Genomic DNA, 23,634 nt, shown 5'->3' with positions numbered 1-23,634 from the left:
AAGATTTAGGGGAGGTTTAAGAAACCCGACACCACAGCTATAATTTAAAAAATCCACCCCCACCGGCCTCGGCGAGCTGCAAGAGGAGGGCGTGAAACAGCGCTCCTGGCGCGCGCCGCAGGGCGTGAAGGACCAAGCCGCCGAGCCCCGCGGCGGGCTCCATCCCGACACAGAGCTGCTGCCGGCGCCCGGCATCCCGGAGGGCCYGGGGCCGGAGCGCCCTGCGCCTAATGACCCTCCCTGGCGCAAAACCAGCGGAAAGCACAACAGCGTCCTGCAGCTTCCGGCATAAAGACGCTCGAGCGCGCTAATCCGGGCGGACTGAGCTCCCCCAAAGCCTCGCCAGACACAAACGCCTTAGCGAGCCTAGTTACACACCACCAATGCTACAAGTGAAGTTACAAACGTCAGGGTCAGGCTGGACATGATGGGACCAAAAAGCGCGACAGATTAAAATCTGTCTCTTGTCACAGAGCTTCCCTCACCACCGAGCTCTAGCATACAGTACAATTTATATGAAGCAGTAATTTTTTAATAGCAAAGAATATATATATGACACAGGCCAAAGTTTTAAAAGCAGCACACAACAGGCCTCTACAGGACCGTGTCGCCAGAATTTGAAACAGGAATCTCAAGACTCCTTCCACGAGGAGGGATTTCGATTGCACCCATCGGCATCAGCCTGCTGCAGAGGCTGGGGAGGATGCACAGCTCAGAAGCTGAAGCAGGAGGGAAAAGCCCGCATTGTATGAGGGGTATCAGGGGTCTAAAAATCTTCACTGACTCAGTATGTGGGCCGAGGAGGACAATTTTTAAAAGCTTCTGTAAACCTAGAGCAGGGAAAAAAGAAAAAAAAAAAAAGCATCTTTTCCCCTGAATAGCAGCTGGTATCTTGGAGAACTGCAGAAGGATCAAAAGGCCAAAATTTTCCAAAAAAATCAAAGTCCTAGTATTTACTTAGATACCAAAACATAAATAGTAACAAATTGTGAGTTCTCTGATCCTGTTTATCTGCAACAATCATTTCATTTTTGTTCTAAATTCAAGAAGTGCATGAGATTAAAATAAAGAACAATGAGACCAGAAGTACCCTTGAAACAAAGAAAAACAGCACAGAAGCCAAAACAAAATTAAACTAGGAAGAGAAGTGTCTGGATATGACCTCCAAAGGTTCCTTCCAACCTGAATTATACTGTGATCCTATAAAGTACCTGAATTATGAAAAAACACATACAGTTCTGAGCACGGATTTATAACAGCTACATTTTAACATAAAATAATACATCCAGCATCTTTCAAAGCTGGCAATTTATAGTTCAGTAGGCTTATCAAATCTCTAAATGGAAAATACTTCTCAAATAATATTTGTTACTTTATTATTAGCTAGGGAGATATGAAAATATAATCCTGAAAACCGATGAGGTTTTTTTTTCCCAAACATATTATGACATGCATTTTAATTCTTAGTGAAAATACTTAATTATATTAATGCTTTCTTTTCTATTCCAATTGTTACAAAGAGAAGAAAACTTAGTCACCTGCTGTGCATATTGTAAAGACAACTTGAACTGAATCGAAGAAGAAGAACATAACTAGGAGAGACACAGACGCCCCGATGGGCAGGAACAACGCCTGGGTGGAATCGATGGTCTGAATACCTGCAGGAGAAAGATTGAGACATTGAACTTGGGCTCACTCTCACCATACACACACTGAAAGATTATCCCCGTCCACACAGTTTAGGGCTCTAACAGTAAACTTCATTTCAACGCTGGTGCAACAGAGGTCGATTCCGGGCTCCTTGTGCGCTATCATTGCCAGCTACGGCCGTCAGCGCAACAGGACGAAGGCCGAATTGCGCTTTCACAGCGGCTGGGTAACGTACAGCGACAGGCTCAGCCTGCTTTGCACGATCCAAGGACTGAAAGATGGAAGAAAACGGTAAGCATGTTTTCTTACCGTTGCCGCCTGTGAATAACAAGTTAAAGATTTAAAATTATCTAGGTATCAAATAGCACATTACACACTTTCCACATTTTGCGCYGAGCAACACGGACCTGCTGAACGGAGCAGGCTGAAGTTCGGTTCAGCCTCCCTCCGCACGCGGTTTTGAGCTCGACCAAAGCAGCGCTGCAGGCAGCTGGAGGCTCGGCTCGCCYGCAAAGGGCGCCCCAGCCGCCAGGCTCACCTGGGTGAAGGTCGCCGCGCGCTTCAGTCACAGCACTGATGGCAATCGCCAGATAACGTCAAGTCTAACAATAAAGGGCAGCTTTCAAAAAACACCCACGACATTTACATGTTTATGAAACTGTGAACTCAGATCAGCATGAACTATAATGGTCTTTCATGCTAAAAACCAACACAAAAGTCAGGCTTACATCTTATAGTTGGAAGTAGTTTCAAACAGAGCAGAGATACTGAAGGACTTTATTCTGATTATTTTCCTTACCTCAGCCTTGCAATGTGCCTATGAGGGATTTTAATAATGGGACAGCACAATTTTTACTATATCTTACCAGAGTTTTATTACTACTTACACAATGAGAAGATCAGGCTTTGAAAAGCCCACCTATCCCCCCAAAGTCATACTAATACTTAACCAGACTCTGTTTTCACATTTGATCACGGGTGAAAAAATAAGCCCTAAGTAGTGACTAAAAAAAAAAAAAAAAATTACAAGAGACACTTGTACAGCATTAAAACTACAAGCAACATCTGAAATAGTCACTTTATAAGAGGTACCAAAAATGTTTCTAATGCAAATTAATGTAAAGCTCTGAACTAGATGGGACCTAAAACCAGCCTAACACCTCCACAATATCCCAAAATAATTAGGCATCACTGTATAAAGCAGGACTTGGTAAGTCACAGGATTTTAAGGCTGAGCTTTTAGGTTATCAAACAGAAAAATATATATATATACGTACACACACAAGTTTATATATATACACTCTGTGTGTGTGTGTGCATAAGTAAAATTCTTCTGTGGGTGAGTGGGAAGTTGTCAAAATAAAGGGTTACTTATAGAACTCAGTTATCAGTGTATCTGAGTATGTCAAAACCCCTCAAACGAGCATGAAATATACTCACTACTACCTGATTTCAGTTGCAAGTATTCCAGTTTCTTTTATAAACAAGCGAGTTAAACAAGGGGCACAGAAGCCGTGTCACTTACACTGTATAGTCATTTATTATTTCAGAGAAAAGATCTATTTCTGCAAACATAAGCATCATAATAAAAATTAAAAATATAAAGCAGAAGAACCCAGTCACTTGGGTTTTCTATGCTTTTTTGTCTGGCACAAAACAGGAAAGTACGATATAGACAGTCCAGTCATGACAGTGCTAAGACACAGAAATTTTTATATTCTAATCTGCGGCTTAGATCTAGCTCCTCCTGCTTTGGGAAAGAGGATTTACTCACATGCCCTTCAATTTCCCAAGAAAAAAAGAGAGGGGAAAAAAAGGAAAGAAATGACATACTACAAACCACCTTGGCATACGGGAATAAGTGCCTGCAGTGTTAAATGTCAAAGTTTTTCATTTCACTTTTGATCATTTTGACAGCTAATCCCCTTAATGTGCTTATTTCCCAGTCCCAGACTGTCTTCTCTTACTTCCCAGATGCCAAAAGCCGCAACTGTTCATTAATGAATCACCAAACACAGCAACCTCTTTGCTGTAGCTGTGCAGTTTGGTGTAGTTGAATGTTATTTATTTAATAATTTTTAAGCTATACTTATTTTAAACAAAGCAACCTCAGCATTCAGGATTTTGTGCACAGGACCACTCACAAATCCTGCTTTATTCTTGTTCTCTAAATTTGCTGAAGTAATTCATTCTGGAGTCTATTCTCAAAATATGACCATATAAATTACCACAAGGTAAACTACGGTGTAAATTTACGGCACATTGTGTACAGCACATTCCACTTTAACTGCTCACACTCATAGTTTCACCTGCGAAACAGCGTATCTCAAAGGGCCAAGCTGCCTGGAATCTATTTATACCGTAAGAGAGGGGATAATCACCACATAGTAGCTGACAAGTTAATCCACGCTCTGAATAGATTGTGTGTAGGCCCATACTTTGTTGTCCACCTATAAATGAGCTGCCCAAAGCCATGTGAAATCTATACTTGAATTTTGCTACTGATAAAGCTGAATCATCCTTACAGACTCTTGTCAGCCCACCACGAGGTCAAATCTCTCTTTGTTAATGCACAGGCTAATATGTCCCGGTGATGAACACCAGACAAAAGAAGTTACATTCCCTTCTCAGAATTTCATTAAAAAAGTAAAGCCGTCTCCACTTCCAGTAACACCTGACAAATTGTGCGGTATGCAATTTCTACACCTTATGGAAACGTTGATGTATTAAACTCTGCTTCCATGGGCATGAACTAGATAGCAGTAGTAATGCACAGCAAAATATTTAAGTGCCTAGACAGAATATTGTATCAGTTGGATCTACAAAGCATGTGGCTGAAATACGCTGCCAGATGAAGTAAAAGAAGATGCCACACATTCAAGTGATGAAAGAAAGATAAGGAGTAAAGCTAACCCTTACTGTTATTGGTGCTGTTGCCATTAAAAGACCCAGCTGCGCTGCTATTGTCTTTCTCTTTGTCTTGATTCTCAAAGTCCATGTTAAGAGACCTGCAGGAAATAAAGCAAACTTAATAGGCAAGTTTCAAACCCCTGCATAGGTTTATCAGCTATGGTCTCATTACCACCCTACTACCGCACCCTCTTCCTGAGAAAGCACTTTAATGCTGGTTATGAGAGCAAACACCATACATACAAATACTCGGAACACCATTCTTAGTTTCTATAGGCCTCTGGAAACCAAAGTATGTCTCCAGTTAATTCCCCTTTGATAAGATTAATGTTATCTTTCATCTCACAGAAGATAATACTGTCTTTTGGTCAAGAAAGAAGACAGATGTAGTGCAAGAGTTCTTGCTCCTGGTTCTGCTAGACACTCGCTTCTATAACTTAAATTGCATCATCTCTGGTACCCCAACAACATGTACAAGATGGTCCAATACTTACCTACCAGAATGTAAAAGGACAAGTAAAATGAGTGCGGGGAGCGCACTGTTCACAGCAAAGGTGCCACAGTAGTTAAAAGGATAAACTCACATGCACAAAACACTATACAAACAGTGATCCCAGTATCCCAATATATCCCCATATGTTGTAAACTACAAAAATCACATCTACAAACCCCTTTAAAAAACAGATGTTAGAGGATTATACCTTAATCCTTACACACACTTACAGAAAATTATTCCACGCTACTGAAGCCATGCTGGAAATTAAAAAAGAAAAAAAAAAAAAACCTCTACAGGTCTTGATGAGACCAAATCACACATGTTCTTACAGTGAGACTAGCCAGGGTATTGCCTGAACTGGTAAGTGTTAGCAACAACAAATTGCAACAGAGATACTTTTTATCGGAATTACTTTGAAGTGCAGAATATGATGGAAATGCAATGAAAGTTTCAACTCTGATGTATTTGAACTCTTCCCAAGTTCTCATTTTGATCCTTTTCATTCAATTTTAACCATTGGATTTCAGTTACATTTTTAAAACAATATTTATTTCCTCCCTCAAACTCTTGTTATGAATGATGACCAATATTAGCTTACAACTCTCTGCTGAACATGTCGTCTTGCTTAATTGAAAGAGTTTCAGCAAAGCCTAGAAAGTAGCCAGATAGACATGTGAGATACACATAGAACAGACGACTAGAGGAAACCTGGAACAATTAGTACAAGTTGATACTAATTTCATCCACAGGAGCTGACAACCTTCCCCTATGTACCCAGCTCAATTCTAATTGATTCATCTTTGTCATTTTGATAAATACACTTTAAAAAAAAAACCCMAAAAATACAGTATTCTACCACTTTTGCCACAGTCCTGTCCTTTGATGCAACTTCTGAATTACATTCTAACAAAGTTTGGCTTAACTTCTTGAAATAGAAATAATTGCTGTCCAAGACAGATCTTAAAGGAAATTGCACTATCATTAAATTCTAGGTACTATAAAAAAAAAAATACTAGCAATCAGGTTTACCATGATCATTTCTCATTCTCTTACATGCATGTTATCCATGACTCAGCTGTAAATTTATTTATTCAAAGAAGCTACTGAGAGCSACCAGGAGCACTGCACAACGTTTGTCTTAGGTCTGCAGCAGCAGCAAATACCAAGTATTTTGATAAAACTTCCAGGTCAACAGGCATTAAACTCTTCTTCAAGTTGAGCTGCTAGTAATCTTACTATGTAAAGTGAGCAAGTGCTATTAATTTGTCACATAGGTAAAAAATACACCACAGTCTTTTATACAATTCTCTAAGTGTCAGTTATTTCATGCGAGCATAGAGGTTACCTATGGCAATGTACAGCTGAGCGATTTTGAGCTGCAGAGTTATACAACCTGAAACGGAGCACGTACAGGACTGCAGCAGCTAGATAGGTGTGGTAGCTTAAAGAAAGAGAGGTTGAGCAGTTTGACAGCATGAAAACAAGCAAACACACACGGAACGGAGGGAAGGGGAGCATATTCCAGTTTTAGAAATATGTTGTTTCCTCTGCTCCTGTTACGCAGGTACTCCCAAACAGCAGGATGAAATTAAAGCGGCTTTTGGGCCCCAGCAAAATACGAGGAACCTTCAACCTTAGACATACAGTGCTTCTATACCGATTATGAATCATGAGCTAAGAAGTTATCAAAAATACAAACAGGCAATACCAAACACCAGAATTCCAGCAAATGAATCAGGTCTTCCCAGCTGATAGCTCGTGTTTCTAAAGCGCTCCCTGCTCTACGTCTTGTTTGGGGTGCCTTTATCCTTCGATCCCGTTTCCCTTTTCCCCATAAATCCACTGTAGTCTCATAATTCTCTTCTCAAACGATCAAAATCCAAGAGCAGGCTGCCAGCCCTCCAGGACTTGATCCAAGAGTCAGCCAAACAAGGTAATTCTTCTCTCATAGCTGCGTTTCATTCTCCTTTGAATCAGTGCAATTCAGCAAGAACTTCGTACCATCGGTCTAACGACGGGATCAAGGAACTCCTCGTAATTTAGGGGCATTGCTGTCAGCAAAGAAAACTGAAAAGAAGCTATTTGTTCCACTGCTCATAAACAACTTTAGCCCTAGTTCTCTCACTGCAATAGCGTCAGCAATTATCACGTTACCTATAAACATCCCTACCTCAATATTAAGCATGAACTAGGAGATTACTTTCACTTAGCAATGCAGCTGCTGATCCAAGCTAAATCCTGAATAATCTGCAATCATTTTATAATTTGGCCCTTCCCTCTGCTGCAAATTATTACGAAAGTAAAAAAAAGATTGAGAGGTGATCACCAAAACATCCTTCAAGAAAGTTAAAGACTGTACTGTAAAATGGGCTACACTGAGAACTCTTGGACTGCAGAAAGTACATGTAAAAATGTTTTCACCCCCTAGGTGAGGGAAGTTCACTTACATCAGGCGGCTCTGATAAGAGCATCTCGCCTTCAGCGGCTATTTGAGGTGCACCCGTTGGGTGTGCCCACGGGCGGACAGTCTCTGCTCAGCCCAGGGAAAAGGTCAGCCCGGATCTCCGTTCGACTCTGCCACTATTGGGCTGCAGACGCTCAGGAACTCCGAGCACATCCTTTCTCTAAAAGTTTCACTGGGAAATACGTATCCTGATTTCTGTAAACGTCAAGGCATAAAGCCAACCACGAGAACATTGTTTCAACTATTTTTTCTATTTACACACATACTTTAGTTACCCAGCATCTAGAGACAGAAAACACTAGTTGCCTCCTATGCTTATTCAAACTACACAGCAAATTTAAATCTAACACAAAAATTAGGAGAAATTTCTTTCTTATGTCACCTAGTCTCAATGTTGCTTAGTAGAGTAACATGAAGTCTCCCAGTGGTACTTTACAAAACAGTATACAGGAGATATATGTGCCCATATGAGTATACAGCTCATTAGCTCTGAACGACGCCAAATTCCCATATGTCAATATAAGCCACTAGTATTTCTCAGAATATTTTACTTATTGGCCAGGCAGAGTCTCCTTGCCCTTTCCCAAGCCCCTATCAGATCTGCCTAAGACAAACATATTTGAGTGTGAGGTCTAAACACATCAGGAAAAAACAAGGACTAACATTTGTATGCAGACCGAAGAAGCTTTAAATGAAGATTAGAAGCTGCCTTATGTAGGAAGCTGAAAAAACTTCCTCAAAATTAGATCTATATTAAACACATCACATAGGAAAAAGTTCGTATTCTAGCAAAGACAACATTTTCTCCACTAAAAAGAGCTATTACAAAACTCACAAAAATAACAGAAAATTATAGAACTTATGTAGGGAAAGGAACATGCATGCAAGCATACCTACAAACATATATATACAGAAAGTTAAAAATATATGCATAATATTACCAGCCAAAAAAAATATTATGGTAAGATAAACTCAGAAACTTGGTTGAAGTTTCTTTCAGCTAGAAATAAATAAGCTATTTTTATTACTTCACACTCTATTACCAGAATTAGTCACACATTTTATTTGAATATTTGGAACCATTTCCATATAGCTAAATCTAAAGTTCTTACACCTCCTTTGAAATTTCATTTTCAGCTCAAATATAGCAAGCACAAAACCCTGCTAACGAATGAAGATCAGCAAACGTGGACTCATCATGGTTGTGCAGCACTGTTTAAGAACCAACCAAGAAAAGGACTTATCCCACAGAACTTACAACCGAAATATCTGAATAAGCAAGGCAGAGTAGGAGAAAAAAAAAAAAAAAAGAAGAAAAATTCAACCGATGTGCATTGTTCTTTGGTACCACAAATTAATCCACTGCCTTGAGGCCTCCAAAGCATTGCGCACTTAATGTGGGAAGGTCGGAGAGTTTGCAGCATGAGAAGATCAGTTTTCATCTGCAGACAGGAGATAAAGCTTGTACTTTAATCCTACACTATCAAGCAAACACAGCAAAGATATGTGAGGGCCCTCATCACTGATTCTGAAGCAGGGAGCAAGCCACCTTATATACATGAAATGTTGTACTAGTAATAATATGTATTATATATTTATCTAATTTATTTATATTTAAAACCAGTGCAATTTCTTCTGTAAATACCTGCAGAACAAAGCTGGGCTTCATTCTATTTGAGAAGCATCTATATAACAATTTGGCTTCAAACCAGATACTTGAACTGGTACGTTGCATGTTAAATCAGGCTTTACATATGAGGAGGGATCATGTTTGGGTATGTGATAGGATAAGAAAAGATCTAGCTGTTACCCGCCTGCAGAATAACCCCACCATTCGAAATCACAGAGAGGACTGGAGAAAACAGCAACGAGCACTTGTGCAAGAGTAGGCAACTGTCTAGCAAGGACCCATAGGAAATAAAACTCTTCCAGGCTAAGCTCACCCATTTAAAAAGCCAGGACTAGACAGTACATTTGCATACTCCAATTCACAGCTTGCAACTGCTCAAAAGATTACACTTGCCCTTTTGACAGGCTACAATAAAGTATATCGAGTTCAAGGCCTGAGAGATGGTCCGAAAGCGTACAGGAGAGCAGCGCAGAAGGGCTTGAGGCTAAAATTCCCGACTCGGCACAGCCATAGGAAGGAAACACTCTGATCCACAGCAAGAGAAGCAGGTCTCAACTTTACAAGCTGTGCACTTCACTCTGGATGGGGACTTTACCCTGGATCTAGTCTTCTAACCAACCGGGGGGAGGGGTGTTGAATTTTTTTTTTTTTTTTTTTGGCCAATGCTGCTACTGTGACTGACACTGGACCAAGGCTATGGACCAAGGCTATCATTCGTTCCATCTCTTGCATTAGATGCGATGCAACAAGCACAAGGATTTTGCCCTCATTACTCACCCTCCCAAATCTTTCTGATCCCATTACTGTACYGCTGTTGAAGCAGTTTGCCAGCAATACCACAATAACTCTATTCGCTGACCAGGAATCAGAAACCAAATCCACTTCCTACAACGTGAAGGTTAACTGAAGAGCCAGATGCTGTTTGCTTCTTGTCTTACGACAGCTCCGTTCTTCTCTTGGCCATTCACCAACTAAAACCCTCTAATTCCTCAAGTTCAAGCAGGGTTCTTCCCTTATTCCAGGACAAATCTATACCTTTTCTAAGTGTTTTACAGATAACTGGAGGATTACAAAAAAGATTCTACTTCTGCCAATTATTAACGATTTTTAATACATTATCTGTCAGAAGGTCATGTCCCCTCAGCAATTTTGAAAAGATAGAGGTCTTGATCTTCCTTTAAACTTAAGTTATTCAAAACAGAAGATAAGAACAAACCAACATGCATGTCTATATAATGGGTATTGTCATTTGAAAGGTGAAAGACAGGGGAACTTGCAGAGATATCAGAGAATAAAATCTGATTTTATTGACCTCTGCTGGGAGAGGCAATATGTATTGCACATGTCAGCATTCCCTCACATTCTCTGYGCAAGGCAACAACAACATCATTTTCTAAAATATGCCCATGGTGCCCTTAATRGGGTCCCAGGGGGGAGGGGGACACAGCAGCATTTCAGAAGCTGAAGCTACTTCTCAAATTTAGCTTCCAGCTATGAGGTCAAAACTAAAAGGATCTTTGCAGATTAAAAGCCCACGCTGCAACACTGTATGCTGGTTAAATCCTTCCATTGAAATTGTTATTCTGGTCCAAAAGCAGACAACTCTGAAAGCTATCTATTATGATTCCAGACACCGAATCCTTCAATTTGATACCTTTTCTTTCAGGCACAAATTATCTCAAATTGCTAATAAGCAGTACAAGGATCACTTCTGAACAGCTAGCTAGAATTATGGATCCTAAAACTAGCCACAGCTTTACTTTTGTGCTTAAAAATCATGTTAGCAATCTGTATATAGACCTGTCTTTGGTGCAAATATGAAATGAGAAAAATACAAGAATTTAACTTACTAAAATGAAAAGCAACAGAATGCAGATACTAAAAAGAAGTGTTTTTAGTAGTCTAACAGGTGCAACTTTTATCTTATTTATAAAAAGTTTTAAAATTAGTGGTATACCATATTACTGAGGTAAATTCAAATACGCATTAAGACTTTGCAAGCAAGAACAATCTAAAATTCTACTAGCTTGAACAAATCATGKGCTATCAATTCCAATGATCCAGGCTATATGTCAGACAAGTTAAAAGCAGGAARGCATTTTTTCATTTATATCATATTTTGGAGCACTATGTTAATAAAGATTTTAGTTTTTTTCTCAAGGTCCTATTCTTTCAACAACTAAGACTACAAAAATAATTGTACCACTTACACGATCTGATCTAGAACTTGTATACAAATGCACATCCAGTAAAACATGTCTCTAAGTAAAGTATCTCCTCATATAAGTTACATACCCATACCTCTCATTCTTAACAGATGACTTACTGCAATAGTTAATTACACTGCTACTACATGAAGATGCACATTTTTTTAAAGTACACATGAAAATGTTAAAGGTTAGTTGTTTTTGCAATGGTTTCTAGTGGTTCCTTTCAGATACTACAAAAATCCATATGCACAACGTGTTAGTTTGCAAGGAGGTGTTGAAAGGGATCTGCATTCTTAGCTGTTCAGCTTTATTCCTTCCAGATTTTCTACATGTGAATTGACTCACAACCCCTTCCAAGATAAGTCTGCTCGTCCACATTGCTGTAAAAGATGAAAGACAGACTCATGTCCCAGGATGTTTTCTTCCTCCTGAGGTTTTAATTGCCATCATATGCATAGGATATTGTTCAGGAACTGCTTTTTAGTAAGAACAGAACTAAATGTCAGATCTTTCAAAAAACAGGTATTATATTCATGCAGGATGAAAAGAAGCCTCGTGCTCCATAACAACTAAACCATGACATCTTAAGAACGTGTGGTCTGAGACTACAAATGCAGCAAAGAATAAGGATACTTCTTAAAACAGCAGAAATCTTATCTAATTCAACAGAAAAGCATAAACTGACAATCAGCCAGGTATGTCACTAGGCACAAAAACATCCCCTCCATCCAAGGAGGTGATGAGGACAGAGGCTGTTTTGGCTGCAATAAAACAAATCCAAACTGGAAAACGTCCTAATTTTATCATATTATCTGCTAGCATTCCAGCAACTCATCTAAATCTGACTCAGGCAGGAGCCACAACCCTGCYGAGTGAGCCGGGGTTCAGCACACATCCATGGAATGACTCGTTGGCTTCCACCCGTGTTGTTCCACTAACTTCCTGAGGTGGCCAACAAGCATTACAGAGCACCTTTCTAAACAAAGCTAATAAACTTATCACGCAGCGATAAAGGACGTTTTCTCTTTCAACAGATTAGCTCCACATAACCAACGTCTGATTTCAAGGTTAGAATATTACATTCTCGTCTTTACTGAAACATGATGCTAGTTCTAAAGGTCCTGAAGGACACATTACRTGTCTTTTGACAACCCTGCAACTGCCGATCTATTACCATATTTGTCACTGAAGGTATCAGGGTATGTACTTCAAGTGTAAATAGTAAGGCAGTAACCTTACTAACAACCAATAAAAAGTAATAAAGAAAACAAGAACTTGAATAAGATTCCAAATTAAGTTTACAAAATGGTGACAAGTCTTAACAACTGAATTTATGATTGARTCAGCCTGGCTTCTCTCCAATACTATTTAACATGAAAATTTTAAACAGAATTACTGACCTGCTTTTAAGACCATGTTAAACATGCATGTTCCAATATATTACTACATAAAATAAAAACTACCAATTATAAGCTACCTCATTAATTTCCTAAAGGAGTAACAATTGGGAGAGTGAGATTCTCAGAAATAATTTGGCCTCGATTTACCCCAGGGGACTATCGCTCTGTTGTTTAATGCATCACGAGACAAAGCACTCAGATCTAGATGAAGACATCATTGCTTTCATTTAAGAATGAGTATCTTCAGCGGTAACTTTCCACTTTCCAGAAAGTCACTATTCCACCTACTTTGCCAGAAGTTTTTATTTTACTACTTTAGGAATTTCCAGATGAATATCATCTTGTAACTCACCACCACACTTGAATTCCTTAAATAACTTAATTATATCTTAGAACCTTTTGTTAACACTACTCCACAATTTTCTGTAAAAAAAATCTGCTTTTGATCTCACTTGCTGACCAAATGGAATGGAAATTTGCCCAAGTCACCATCATAACCATGGGTTTCAGCTCAGACATCTCCTAAAAAGCTAAACATAGGTAATCTTAGGGAATTAATTTCAAAACTGTGGAACCCTACCTTGGTCTGCAATASCTTGCATCTTGGGGTTGTCAGGATACATGCAAAAGAAGTGGACTAGAACAGAGCATTTCCTCAACTTATTTCTGTCCACCACCACTGCATTACACCATTCCATCCAATAAGTAAGATTCTTCTAAAGTTCACAGTTCTTGTTAAATGAGGTGATTTAAGTGCAAATCTTGGGACAAGATGGTAAAAGAGTGTATGTATACAGAAATAAGATAGTAAAGAACAGGGGAARTTTTTTTTTAAAGAGTGAGGAGCTCTAAGAAAGGTAGGCAATTTAAGTTCAAGCATTCCTGTTTTATATTGCATTATGTTTTCACAATTGAATTGTATTTTTAATAAAAGTTAAGGACTCTTGTGGAGCCATAGTTCCTTTTAACACAACTGCGTAAGTTCAAGTAGTCAAAAATTGAAAACTGTTTCTCCATAATACTCACTTCAATTAGTCTCTCACCTATAYGCTAGACTGATTCAAAACTTGAAGAAAAAAATTTACCAATTGCTATTCAAATACAACATTTTCTTGCTTTTTTATTCACAGCATCTATATATTTTGTCTTCCTGAAAACTTCCATTTTAACTCCAACATTGGCAGTGTTGTTACCTAATACTCACTAGCAACAACAGACAGCTCTTATCAAAAAGGGTCTCTTTCATTATATGATTTGCTTACCTTCTGATGGGGAATTAAAACCTCTTACCCTAACAGCTGCTACATACCATGGATAAAATCTGTTTCAGAAATATTCAAAGCAATTCAGAGACTTCATAATGTATGTATGGCCCTTTATCATAGACTTGTTAAATGAAGCAATGTTCTTCAAAAAAATCAGGAAGAAAATCATGCTCTACTCAAGTTTGAAAGAAATGATACTTTCATGCTGTAATTCTTTTTGTGTRTGTCAGTATGAACTTCACTCCTTAGGTGCCTTTACGTTAAAAATAGTAAAACAAATGGTACATGATATAAAATATAAGCTTAGAGGGACAACAAAGTTCTCCCTAAAGTTCTTGAGCCCCTTAAAATAGGGCCAATTTAATTTTTGAAGATTCAAACATATCCTATATGCCACTCTGCCAGAATTTAACACCGATGGTGTTTCCCACTTCTCTATTAAGCTGTTATTCAAAGTGCAGTAAAGAGCATGGGGACTTGGAAATCTCTGTTTTAAAAGATTTGGCTGCAATTAAAAGAGACGCACAAACAGACAACATTGAAATATTACATATAAAATCCCACTATCATAAACATTAAGTTCATCTCTCTCTCAACAATTCTTTTATACCCTCCAAAATACAATTATAAAGAACTGTCTTCAAGAACTAACTTCAAAGTTATCTTACATATGCTTGTAACTTGATTAGCATACAATTATGTCTTTCAGAAAACCCAGCTAGCTACATTTTCTTCCGTTTCTATTTCCTTTCAAAAAAACAAGAAGTATTTCATTTACATTAGCCATTAGTTGGACAAAGATACAATGAAACAAAAGGCATACACTATATTCACTCACTTGTGGAGATATTTTTATTTAAAAAAGAAAAATTCTATAAAAGCTTAAAAGAAAAATCTTACCTGAAACTGCCGTAGACTATGAGGAGAATAGAAATCAGGAAAGTGGACACTTGACTGGAATCCACCAGGGAATATGCCCTAGAATTGGGAAAAGAAAGGCACYTGTGTCATTATGAGTATTCATTTCCCCAGTGTCATTTGCTAATTCTTTTTCTTATCATAATACCAATAGAGAATTGGATAACAGAACTTTACGGCGGCTATTTCTAAAAATCTCATGCCATCTAGGAAAATTATATCTGTGGCTTGTAAATTAACCTTTTATATTCAAGACCGCAGTATGCGAAACATTCAAAGCATAATTCAAAAAGGCTTGTGGTAACTCGTTCTAAGCTCACCACATTCAGATTTTTTTCCCCAAACACATTAAAACTGCTTCAGTTGTAACTAACGCAACTAATGTGCTTTGCACGTAAATAACAAGAACCAGGCTTCTTAAAGATTTTTTATATGGCTGAACTGGTAATAGTAAGTTGAAATATAGCAGCCAAGGTTTACTTAGTTCAGGAGAGGAAAAAAAACAAAAAAAAACAAAAAAACAAGCTGCCATATGCATTTATTAAACCCCACCTAATTGTTTCCCTATTCCCCATGCCGTTCACTCTTGCAGCAACGGAAGCTGAGTATGTTCAGGGCTGCCCCAGCAAAGAACATCGCTAGCAAGTCAAGGGAGACGATTGCTCCCTCTCCCCGGCACTTGCGGAGCCATATCTGGAGCAGTGTGCCCAGTTTCGGGGCCCCCAGGAAAAGAAAAGCTCTGACAAACTGGAACAAGCCACRCGGAGGGCTGCCGAGGTGGCTGGGTGAGACAAGCAGAGGCTGAGGGAGTCACAGCACAACCCCCAGCAGCTCCTGGGGCAAAAGGAAAGGAAAAGGGTTAAGTGCATCACTCAGCCTACAAAAAAGCTGAACATTTCTGAACACCCACTAAAAAGCCTCGCTTCAAGAAAACTATGGATATGGAAACAAGATAACTGAATTATGTGATAATTCCAAAAAAAATACCACAAAGCAAATTCAAACTAAAGATACAAGACAGTTAAAGAACCACCCATCCCATTCCCAATTTAAAAGTCATTTAGAGACAATTACCATAACACTAGACAGACACTTTAAAATAAACACATTTTTAATATATAAACACAAATATGAACTTCCCACTAGAGAAATTTAATGTTAAACATTACTGAAAAACAGATTGCATCTTTCTGATGAAATCAGATACTCGTGGAATAGGCTCTTCAGAAATGGGAAAGTAATTACTTTTATTAATTACCACGAATAACTTTCATATTACCGCACACTGAAAGTGAAAAGCAAAGGCGTCATTTGCTCCTGAAGCTGACCACCACAAAAAGACGCTCTTAAGCTTTACATTTTTTAACTTTCYGCCATGCCTGACCTTCACTTCCAAGGCTGTGCAAAAGAGCTCGAGAGCATCCATGCAGATCAATACACCAAACTGCAAATAGGCTCAACGTGGAAGCGAGCACTTAAATTAGTGCCTCTAACAGCTCCTCAGGTGCYGCTCCATCCAGCTCACCGCCCAGTACTTTTAGCCAATGATTACAAATAAGCAGAGAGAGGGAAGAAATGCCTTAAAGACAAGCACACTGGCTTCATGTCCTGTTAGTGGCTCGGTTCTGGGAGAAGCTTTCCCACTCCCAACCTCGAGCTAAAGGGAAAAGGCAAAATGCCAGGTGGTGACCTGCAAACCCATTTATATTTCTACCTGAAATTTAAATGACCATCTACAAGCCAACAGATCCCATACGCATAGAACTGGACCCTCCTATAAACATACTGCAAGTCTGCATGTGTGGCTGTGGGGATACGTAGCAGTGCTACTTTTATAAAATTAAATATTTAATCTCAGAACAAAGAGTGGAAACTTATGGAGGAAGATATCTGTAACAAACCTGTACATAAAAGTTGTCCTTTGACTTAAATACTGATTTTGGAAGCAATTCTTGGTACTTCCTACAGGGCGAGCCACAAAGAAGAGATGGTTCTGCCTCATTCTTACTCTGAAAATGAATACTGGATAAGATCGTGCTAGCGATTGCTGTCTTCTGAAGGRTTCATTCTGGTGCTGCAGTTCATCTGCGTGCCAGATTACGAGCATAACTACCAACCCACTGCTCAGCTCTGCTCTGCGTGTGAAACACTACTCGGATACAAAGACACCACTGGCTTTCCCAGTGCAGTTCATTATTTCGGAATCTGCCACTACCACACCTCAAATTCCACATCCAYGGAAGGAAGTTGCTTTAGAAGTTATTTAATCAGGCTATCAGAAAGATTCTTGCTGACTCAGTCAAGTAACTAATGACCTGAATTAACTGTTGTACTCTAGCACTTAATAAAACCTAAGGCGCAGATGGTTTACTTTTCTCCGTGCGCTCCTTTTATCGGCTAACGACAGGGAGATAACTTCCCCAAAGCCTTCCCTCGACCCCGAGATCACATCCAGCACCTGCACCTTTCCAAGGCGCAGATCAACTTTAATAAATTCTCGGCCATTAGGCGTTTCTGCCCGGCAGTTTTGCGGGCAAGGGCTCTCAGCGGCGAGCGTGCCGAGGCACGCCAGCACAGAGACACAGCGAGCACTGTTCCGGAGCATGTTGTGTGCGTCAGGCTCGCAGCGATACAGTGCAGGGATTGTCCACACAACAACCCTCGCGGCGAGCCCCCCAGCCTGGCACAGGCTGCCCCACGGACCTTTACCTACGGAGCRATTCCCGGGACGCCCAGCCACCGAGCCACGCCACCACGGCCCCCCTTCCCAAGCGGTAAGCGCGCAAGATAGGCCACAGCGGTTACAGCGAGCGTTCCAGGCAACGTTCTCCCTTTCTCTGGGAAAAAATGAATAACTTCCGTATTCCCGAGGGAATAGAGACCCACTTCATTCTCAGCTAGGGAAGATGTTAACGGGATAATAAAAACTGCAATGACAACAGTAACAGCATTAAATCAGAGTCACCCACAGGCTCCTTCCCCGTATCAGTAGCCATATGTCCAAGATCACCTTTCTTCTCCGGGAACATTCACCTTACATGGCTTCGACCATCTGGCTGCTTAGCAATTTCTTATATAAAAACCACTTTACCCCTACCATTCTCATATTCCATAAATATTTTTTAATTCCTCTGGTTTTATTATTTCTTCTACATTTCTGCCCAGGAAAACTACCCAGTAAATACACACATAATACATAGTACAGTAAATACATACAGTAAATACATATTTTTTTTCCAGCTCTTCTTTAGCACCAAAAGATAAGCAATTTCCAAAAGAGACAGCCCTTCCAARGCAGCAGCAGGAGTCCCTTAGGCAAAGTGAGATACTGCCTTCCGCCCTCTGCTTTGAGCAACCAGTATCTGCAACTCATTTTGTTCTACGAGGAACCAGAGAAGACAGCAGAACTAGGAACCAAACCCGATCACACCACAGATCATTTCCCTCTCCGTAACCTACTTGTCTTGGGCCACAGTTTGACGTGACCATAAGCCAACACTGCCATTACAGAAGCAAGATTTTTTCCCCTTTCACCAGGCATCTGGTGACTTCTCTTCCTTCCACCCCCGGTGGCACAACCATTTGTAAAGCCACGTGGAAAACCAGATCAGGGGACTTGTCTGMTTGGACAATAATTGGGAAAGTAGGGAAGGTTTTCCAGATGGATCAGATTCCTGGTCTGGTTTGTTTCTGATCCCAGGAAACGAAACGCAGCACGAGGGAACGGCCTTCTCTTCCCACTGGCGGCAGTGGCTTCAGTACCCCCAAACCCTTCCGCCTTAACAGTCAGGAAAGTTTGGTGCAACTGAAAGAAAAACCTCTTTTTGTTTGCCCAAGCTGTCTACTAAACGTCAGTGCAATAAACCCGACCCCTCAATGTTTCAGTAGCAAAAGCCGGTCCCCTCACTTCCAGGTGCAAGAGAAATTGCAATAAATCCTGCTGAGAGGGGCGGGAGAAGCATGCAATGCCCACGTTTCCACAGCAATGCGCACCGACCACCTCGGACATTAATCATTCTCATACAAAATCTGTTACGACAGCAAGATAAACTTCTGCTGCATTTACTGTACGTACAGCAGAATGCAAACAGCACAGCAACAACTGAATCGCATCAGCCTGAAAAATGCAGGAGATGAATGAACTTCACTAAAGTGCGCGTGAAGAGAGAAGACTGCATTTCATCAAGTGGTTTTGCTCATCCGTGATCAGAGTATCCAAGCACTTTCAAGATTAAGAAAATTAAAACTATTAAAGGAAGGTAAACATGCTAGATAGGCTAGTCTAAGGATGCATTAGAATATGTTAGACAGGCTTTTTATTTTGCTTAAAGGGACCAAATCTATAACTCGCAGACATCTATCACAGAATTACAGAAAACGGCATTGATAGGAACGTCAGCAGATCATTTAATTCATGGTCTTTCCCCAAAGTAAGATTAAATAATAATTCAATCAGTCAGTCATGATGAACATTTACACCTCACCAGTTGTTTAAAATGGTCAATGAAATAACAGGACTTTTCCTGACATCCAACCTAAGTCCTTCCGACTGCAGTTTTAGTCCATACTTTTTCCGTACACACAAAGTCCTTCAAAACTGGCAGGGAATATGCTACTCCACGCACAGGCGGGATAAACAGGATCCAGGCTTGGATTCATCTGCATATTTCAGTTTTGGAAAGAYGTGGCTGCTCGAGAAGCAACTGCACAACTTCAAATGCTCTTCAACCCACATGAAAAGCCATGACTTTTCATTCAATCAATATGGTACTCTTCATCTCACACTTAAAATATCACTTTTATTATTAATGTCTGCTGTCTCCTTACTGCAAGTGACATTAACCCATGCCTTAAGAGCTCCCCCTCAAAACACATATTCTACTTTCACGACTTCCATTCTCTTCCAAAGCAAACTCCTCGTAGGCTCATACAGCACCGAAAGGGCTACAACGAAGCATCCCCTTCCTCACCCTATTACTCATTGTTCATTTTTAGAACTTGATGAATGTAAGCATTCAGTTTGTATGTCCTATCTCAGCGGACAGTCAATTCTTTCAAAGGGATCCAAAAATGGGGAAAAAAAAAAGGGGGGGAAAGAAAAAAAACTCAACTTTTGCTGGAAATCTGATGTTAAACGACAAATTCAGTTATGGAAAAACATCCCCCCTCCCCTTCCCTCCAAGGGTTTCATATATTTCACAAGCTATTTAATGTGCCTATTACATCAGTAATTGCTATTGTAATAGAGAAAATGCGAACAGAAAGTCAAGAAATACTGGTTGGTAAATCCAAGACAAGAAGTAGAAGAGTATTTTGCAACTTCACTTCCTTCCATCCACCCCCCAGGGTTTTTAGCTGTGTGCAGAAATCAATGCTCACCTTCACATCACTGCGACTGACCCAATGCATCCTTTTTTTTTTTGACCACACAAAGAAGTATGCCCTTAGCTAGGAAAATGTTTTCTTGAATCCACTTGTCTGTTTGACATTTTTCAAACATTCTATTAACTATTTTATTCCTTAAAAGAAGGATGAGTGAATACACTGATCAGGACCATTTATTGTTAAGGGTAACTCATTTTTCATGTTTCAGTGTAAGGCAATCTTGAGTCAATGCTGTAACATCGTTCATTAAGATGAGCAAATCAAACTCAGGGACTCCAGAGCGCAGCGCCAGGGCACACAAAGAAGGGCACCACCGAGTATACCAAGATCAATCACAGTTAATTGTGCAGATATTCATTTTGGTTGGGGAATGGACTCATTTCATAGGTAAAACCAATAGTAATTTTTTCCTTAACTGGATTCCAGGTCAAGGGTAAAACTAAAAAGCCTCTCTTTCAACTACTTTAGGTGTGCAAGATACGTATTTAAGAGCCTCCATTAGGCTTGCTGCCAAGCCAAAGTTATACCTTTAACTTTTACACTCCGTTTTCATTTTAAGCATGAAGTCATGGCACCGAAACTGTAAACATACCTCAACACTATTCCATTCTTCAGTATGATTCATAGGAAAAACAAGCAAATTACTATGGATTCATTTACATTAAAGGAATAGTTTCACCTCATTGTCATCTGCAGGTAAGGCCTGCTAAGTCTGAGTAGTTTATGGAAACATGGATCACACAAGGAAAAAAAACCCTTAAGTTGCAAGCAAAAAAAAAAAAAAGAATAAATCAAGATATCCCATTAAAAACAGATTTTCCTATGCCAACTTGGTTAGGACTCAGGCAGGCATTTCAAAGTTATAACAGGAGAATAACTCCTCTTGTTTATCAGACATGGATCTCAGGACAAAGTTTTCACATTATTAGATACCAAAAAACTAAACTAAACTAAAAATAATTGACACATCCATTTTAAGAACCTAATTCCCTCTTCTATCCTTTCCAGACAGCTGTTTTCCTAAAACCCTCCCCAAAAGATAAATGCCAAGCAAAAACACTCCCCCAAGCTCACTTTGACRAGAAGCTGAAGCACACACTGACTAACACATCCGGAGAGGCAAGCGAGCAAGAAACATTTTCCATGAAAACCATTATCTGAGCCGCCCTTCTGGTTCACCAGCCTGTTTGCCAACAGCACAACGAATTATATGTTTTACGGCACTTAGGAGTTACAGTAACTGGAAGATTGCCAGATCGCACGCTCAGCTAGGAGCGCTCCCATGCAGGAATGAAAGCGGAGGAATCCCTCGCTCTTTAAAAGGTACGTTACTTCCCAACAACGCAGGACAACGGCCCCCTCCTTCAAAAGCATAGTAATCTTGGCAGCTACTGGATTTCTCCACCAGACTAGTGGATCCACACTGGAGTTACATACTTGGGAGAAAAATGTGCAATTGATAGTTAATAGAAAAAAAAAAAAAAGCATCTTTGAATAAATTGTCCTGGACATATGTATCTGCTTGAGAAATAAGTACCCAGAACCAAAATAAACACCCCCAAAACATGTTGAATGTCCTTTGCGTTACTGCCAGAGAAAATACAGCCTTTTTGATTTCACACTGTACATTTATAGACTAATGGGAGCCTGGACACCTAATTTTCACCTCTTCCACACACACAAAAATAAATTCATGCTTTTCAGGTTCATTGTTTTACTGAGGAGGGTTGGTTGTTTGGTTTGGTTTGGGTTTTATATACCTTTACCTTTAAAAGTAATTAGTTTTGCCTGTTCATGACAGTTTAATCTAAAGGAACCCAACTTAAGATAGGATTTGTCTGTGTTGGTTTGAGTATCAAGGGCCAGGAGCATGAGAGACCTACAGGCCTCTGCCTATATATAGGGCTACAGAGCCCTGCCAACAAAGTGTCCTTTCTCAAACATTTGTCACCACAATAGGTGTGGCTGCTGCTAGTAAAGCTTAGTTTATTAATGGGAAGGAAAAGATGAAAGAGGTGGAAAAGTTACACCTGCAAAACAGCAAGCTGACCCGACAAATTGTCGGGTTTTGTGAGCAAGTATTCATTCAGGTCAGCAGCTGCACAATTACTAGACGTGACGCAGAGGGGAAAGGAGGCAGCGTGTGGCCAGCGACAGGGCAGGACCGAAACTCTTTCAGGAGGAGCGTACAGTCAGGGCTGATCAAGCACACCGTGACACCTTGGCCTTTAATTCAAACTTTACTGGAGCTAAATTAAACACAACTAAACTTGCCATTTCCATTTGCCTACACAGAAGTTAGCATTGGTTTAATTAAGTTACTTTTCAAAACAGACTTCAGGTACTATAGTTTCTGCAATCTATGACGTTTCATAGTTTGCTTTACTTCAGTCTTTCCAGATTTGTTTTCACTACTAAACTATACAATTGCAGTGTGCAGTCACATCACTGTTACTCTTCAGAACTAGAATAAAGTTATTTGTCCACACAAGCACTTTTGAGCACCGTACACTTCTATAATCCCCAGCTTTCCAGATAGCTTTGTTACAGCTGCATGGTGCTATCACAAAATAACACACCGAGGTAAGGGACATTCATTAACGAGACTGTCAAATAAGCTCAAGCATCACTAACAAATAAGGGTATTCAGTGAGATACAAAAAGTAACCAAATGGCATTTGCAAGGGCCAAGCTATTTAGTATGTTTAAAAAAAAAAAAAAAAGGCTTCAAAAGAATCAGAAAAAGAGATAAGGTTAATTTGTTAAACTCTGAAAAAGTGGGGAAAAAAAAAAAAAGCATCACAAGTAATTGTCTTCCTAGTCTTACCCGTTTATACAAGACTGCTGTGTACTGCAGAGGACAGATTCAAGCTTTGCTCTAGCATCATATGAATGGCCAAACCAAAATATAAATACAGTGTTTTGAGGGAAGAATAAGAATAGCAATTATCAGAACAAGTTGCAAACATATATACATATAAAAACATACATGAATACATATATATCTGACAAAGCAAGACAGTTATAACTTAACTACAAGAACAAATTAAAATAGCATAATCTACAAAGACAACTTTCCTCATCCGGAAGACTCTTTCAACAATCAATAAAATAAATCAAAATAAATATCAAATAAATGTTAAAATCAAAATAAATCACAAATAACCAAAAGAAGGATTGGAAGGAGGAGAGAGAGAAGAGCAGCTACGCACGGCCCTTTCTTGTCCCAGCCATGAGCAAGGTTGCTTTATGTGAATTTTCAGACTCCAGCAGACCAGTGAATTCCGCAAAGGTCAGTCCAATATT

The 23,634-nt window shown here is 39.7% G+C and overlaps 1 protein-coding gene across 4 annotated transcripts in view; it reads right to left on the bottom strand.

Moving 5' to 3' along the window:
* Positions 1–23,634, bottom strand: part of SPPL3 (signal peptide peptidase like 3) — a 59,781-nt gene that overhangs the window by 13,815 nt on the left and 22,332 nt on the right. For 2 of the 4 annotated variants that reach the window (XM_026075056.1, XM_026075060.1), the window contains exons 3-5: positions 14,926–15,003; positions 4,564–4,658; positions 1,539–1,658 (exon numbers count right to left, since the gene is read on the bottom strand). In XM_026075056.1, coding sequence (XP_025930841.1) covers positions 1,539–1,658; positions 4,564–4,658; positions 14,926–15,003 — 293 coding nt within the window. Of the gene's footprint in view, positions 1–1,538; positions 1,659–4,563; positions 4,659–14,925; positions 15,004–21,402; positions 21,578–23,634 lie in introns of those variants that run through there. The other 2 variants (XM_026075059.1, XM_026075058.1) reach the window with 2 other exon arrangements.

Source organism: Apteryx rowi, unplaced genomic scaffold (assembly GCF_003343035.1).
Source record: "Apteryx rowi isolate R43461 unplaced genomic scaffold, aptRow1 scaffold_40, whole genome shotgun sequence".
NCBI lineage: Eukaryota > Metazoa > Chordata > Aves > Apterygiformes > Apterygidae > Apteryx > Apteryx rowi.
Note: the sequence above shows the minus strand (reverse complement) of the source record. Positions and strands in the feature narration are given on the sequence as shown.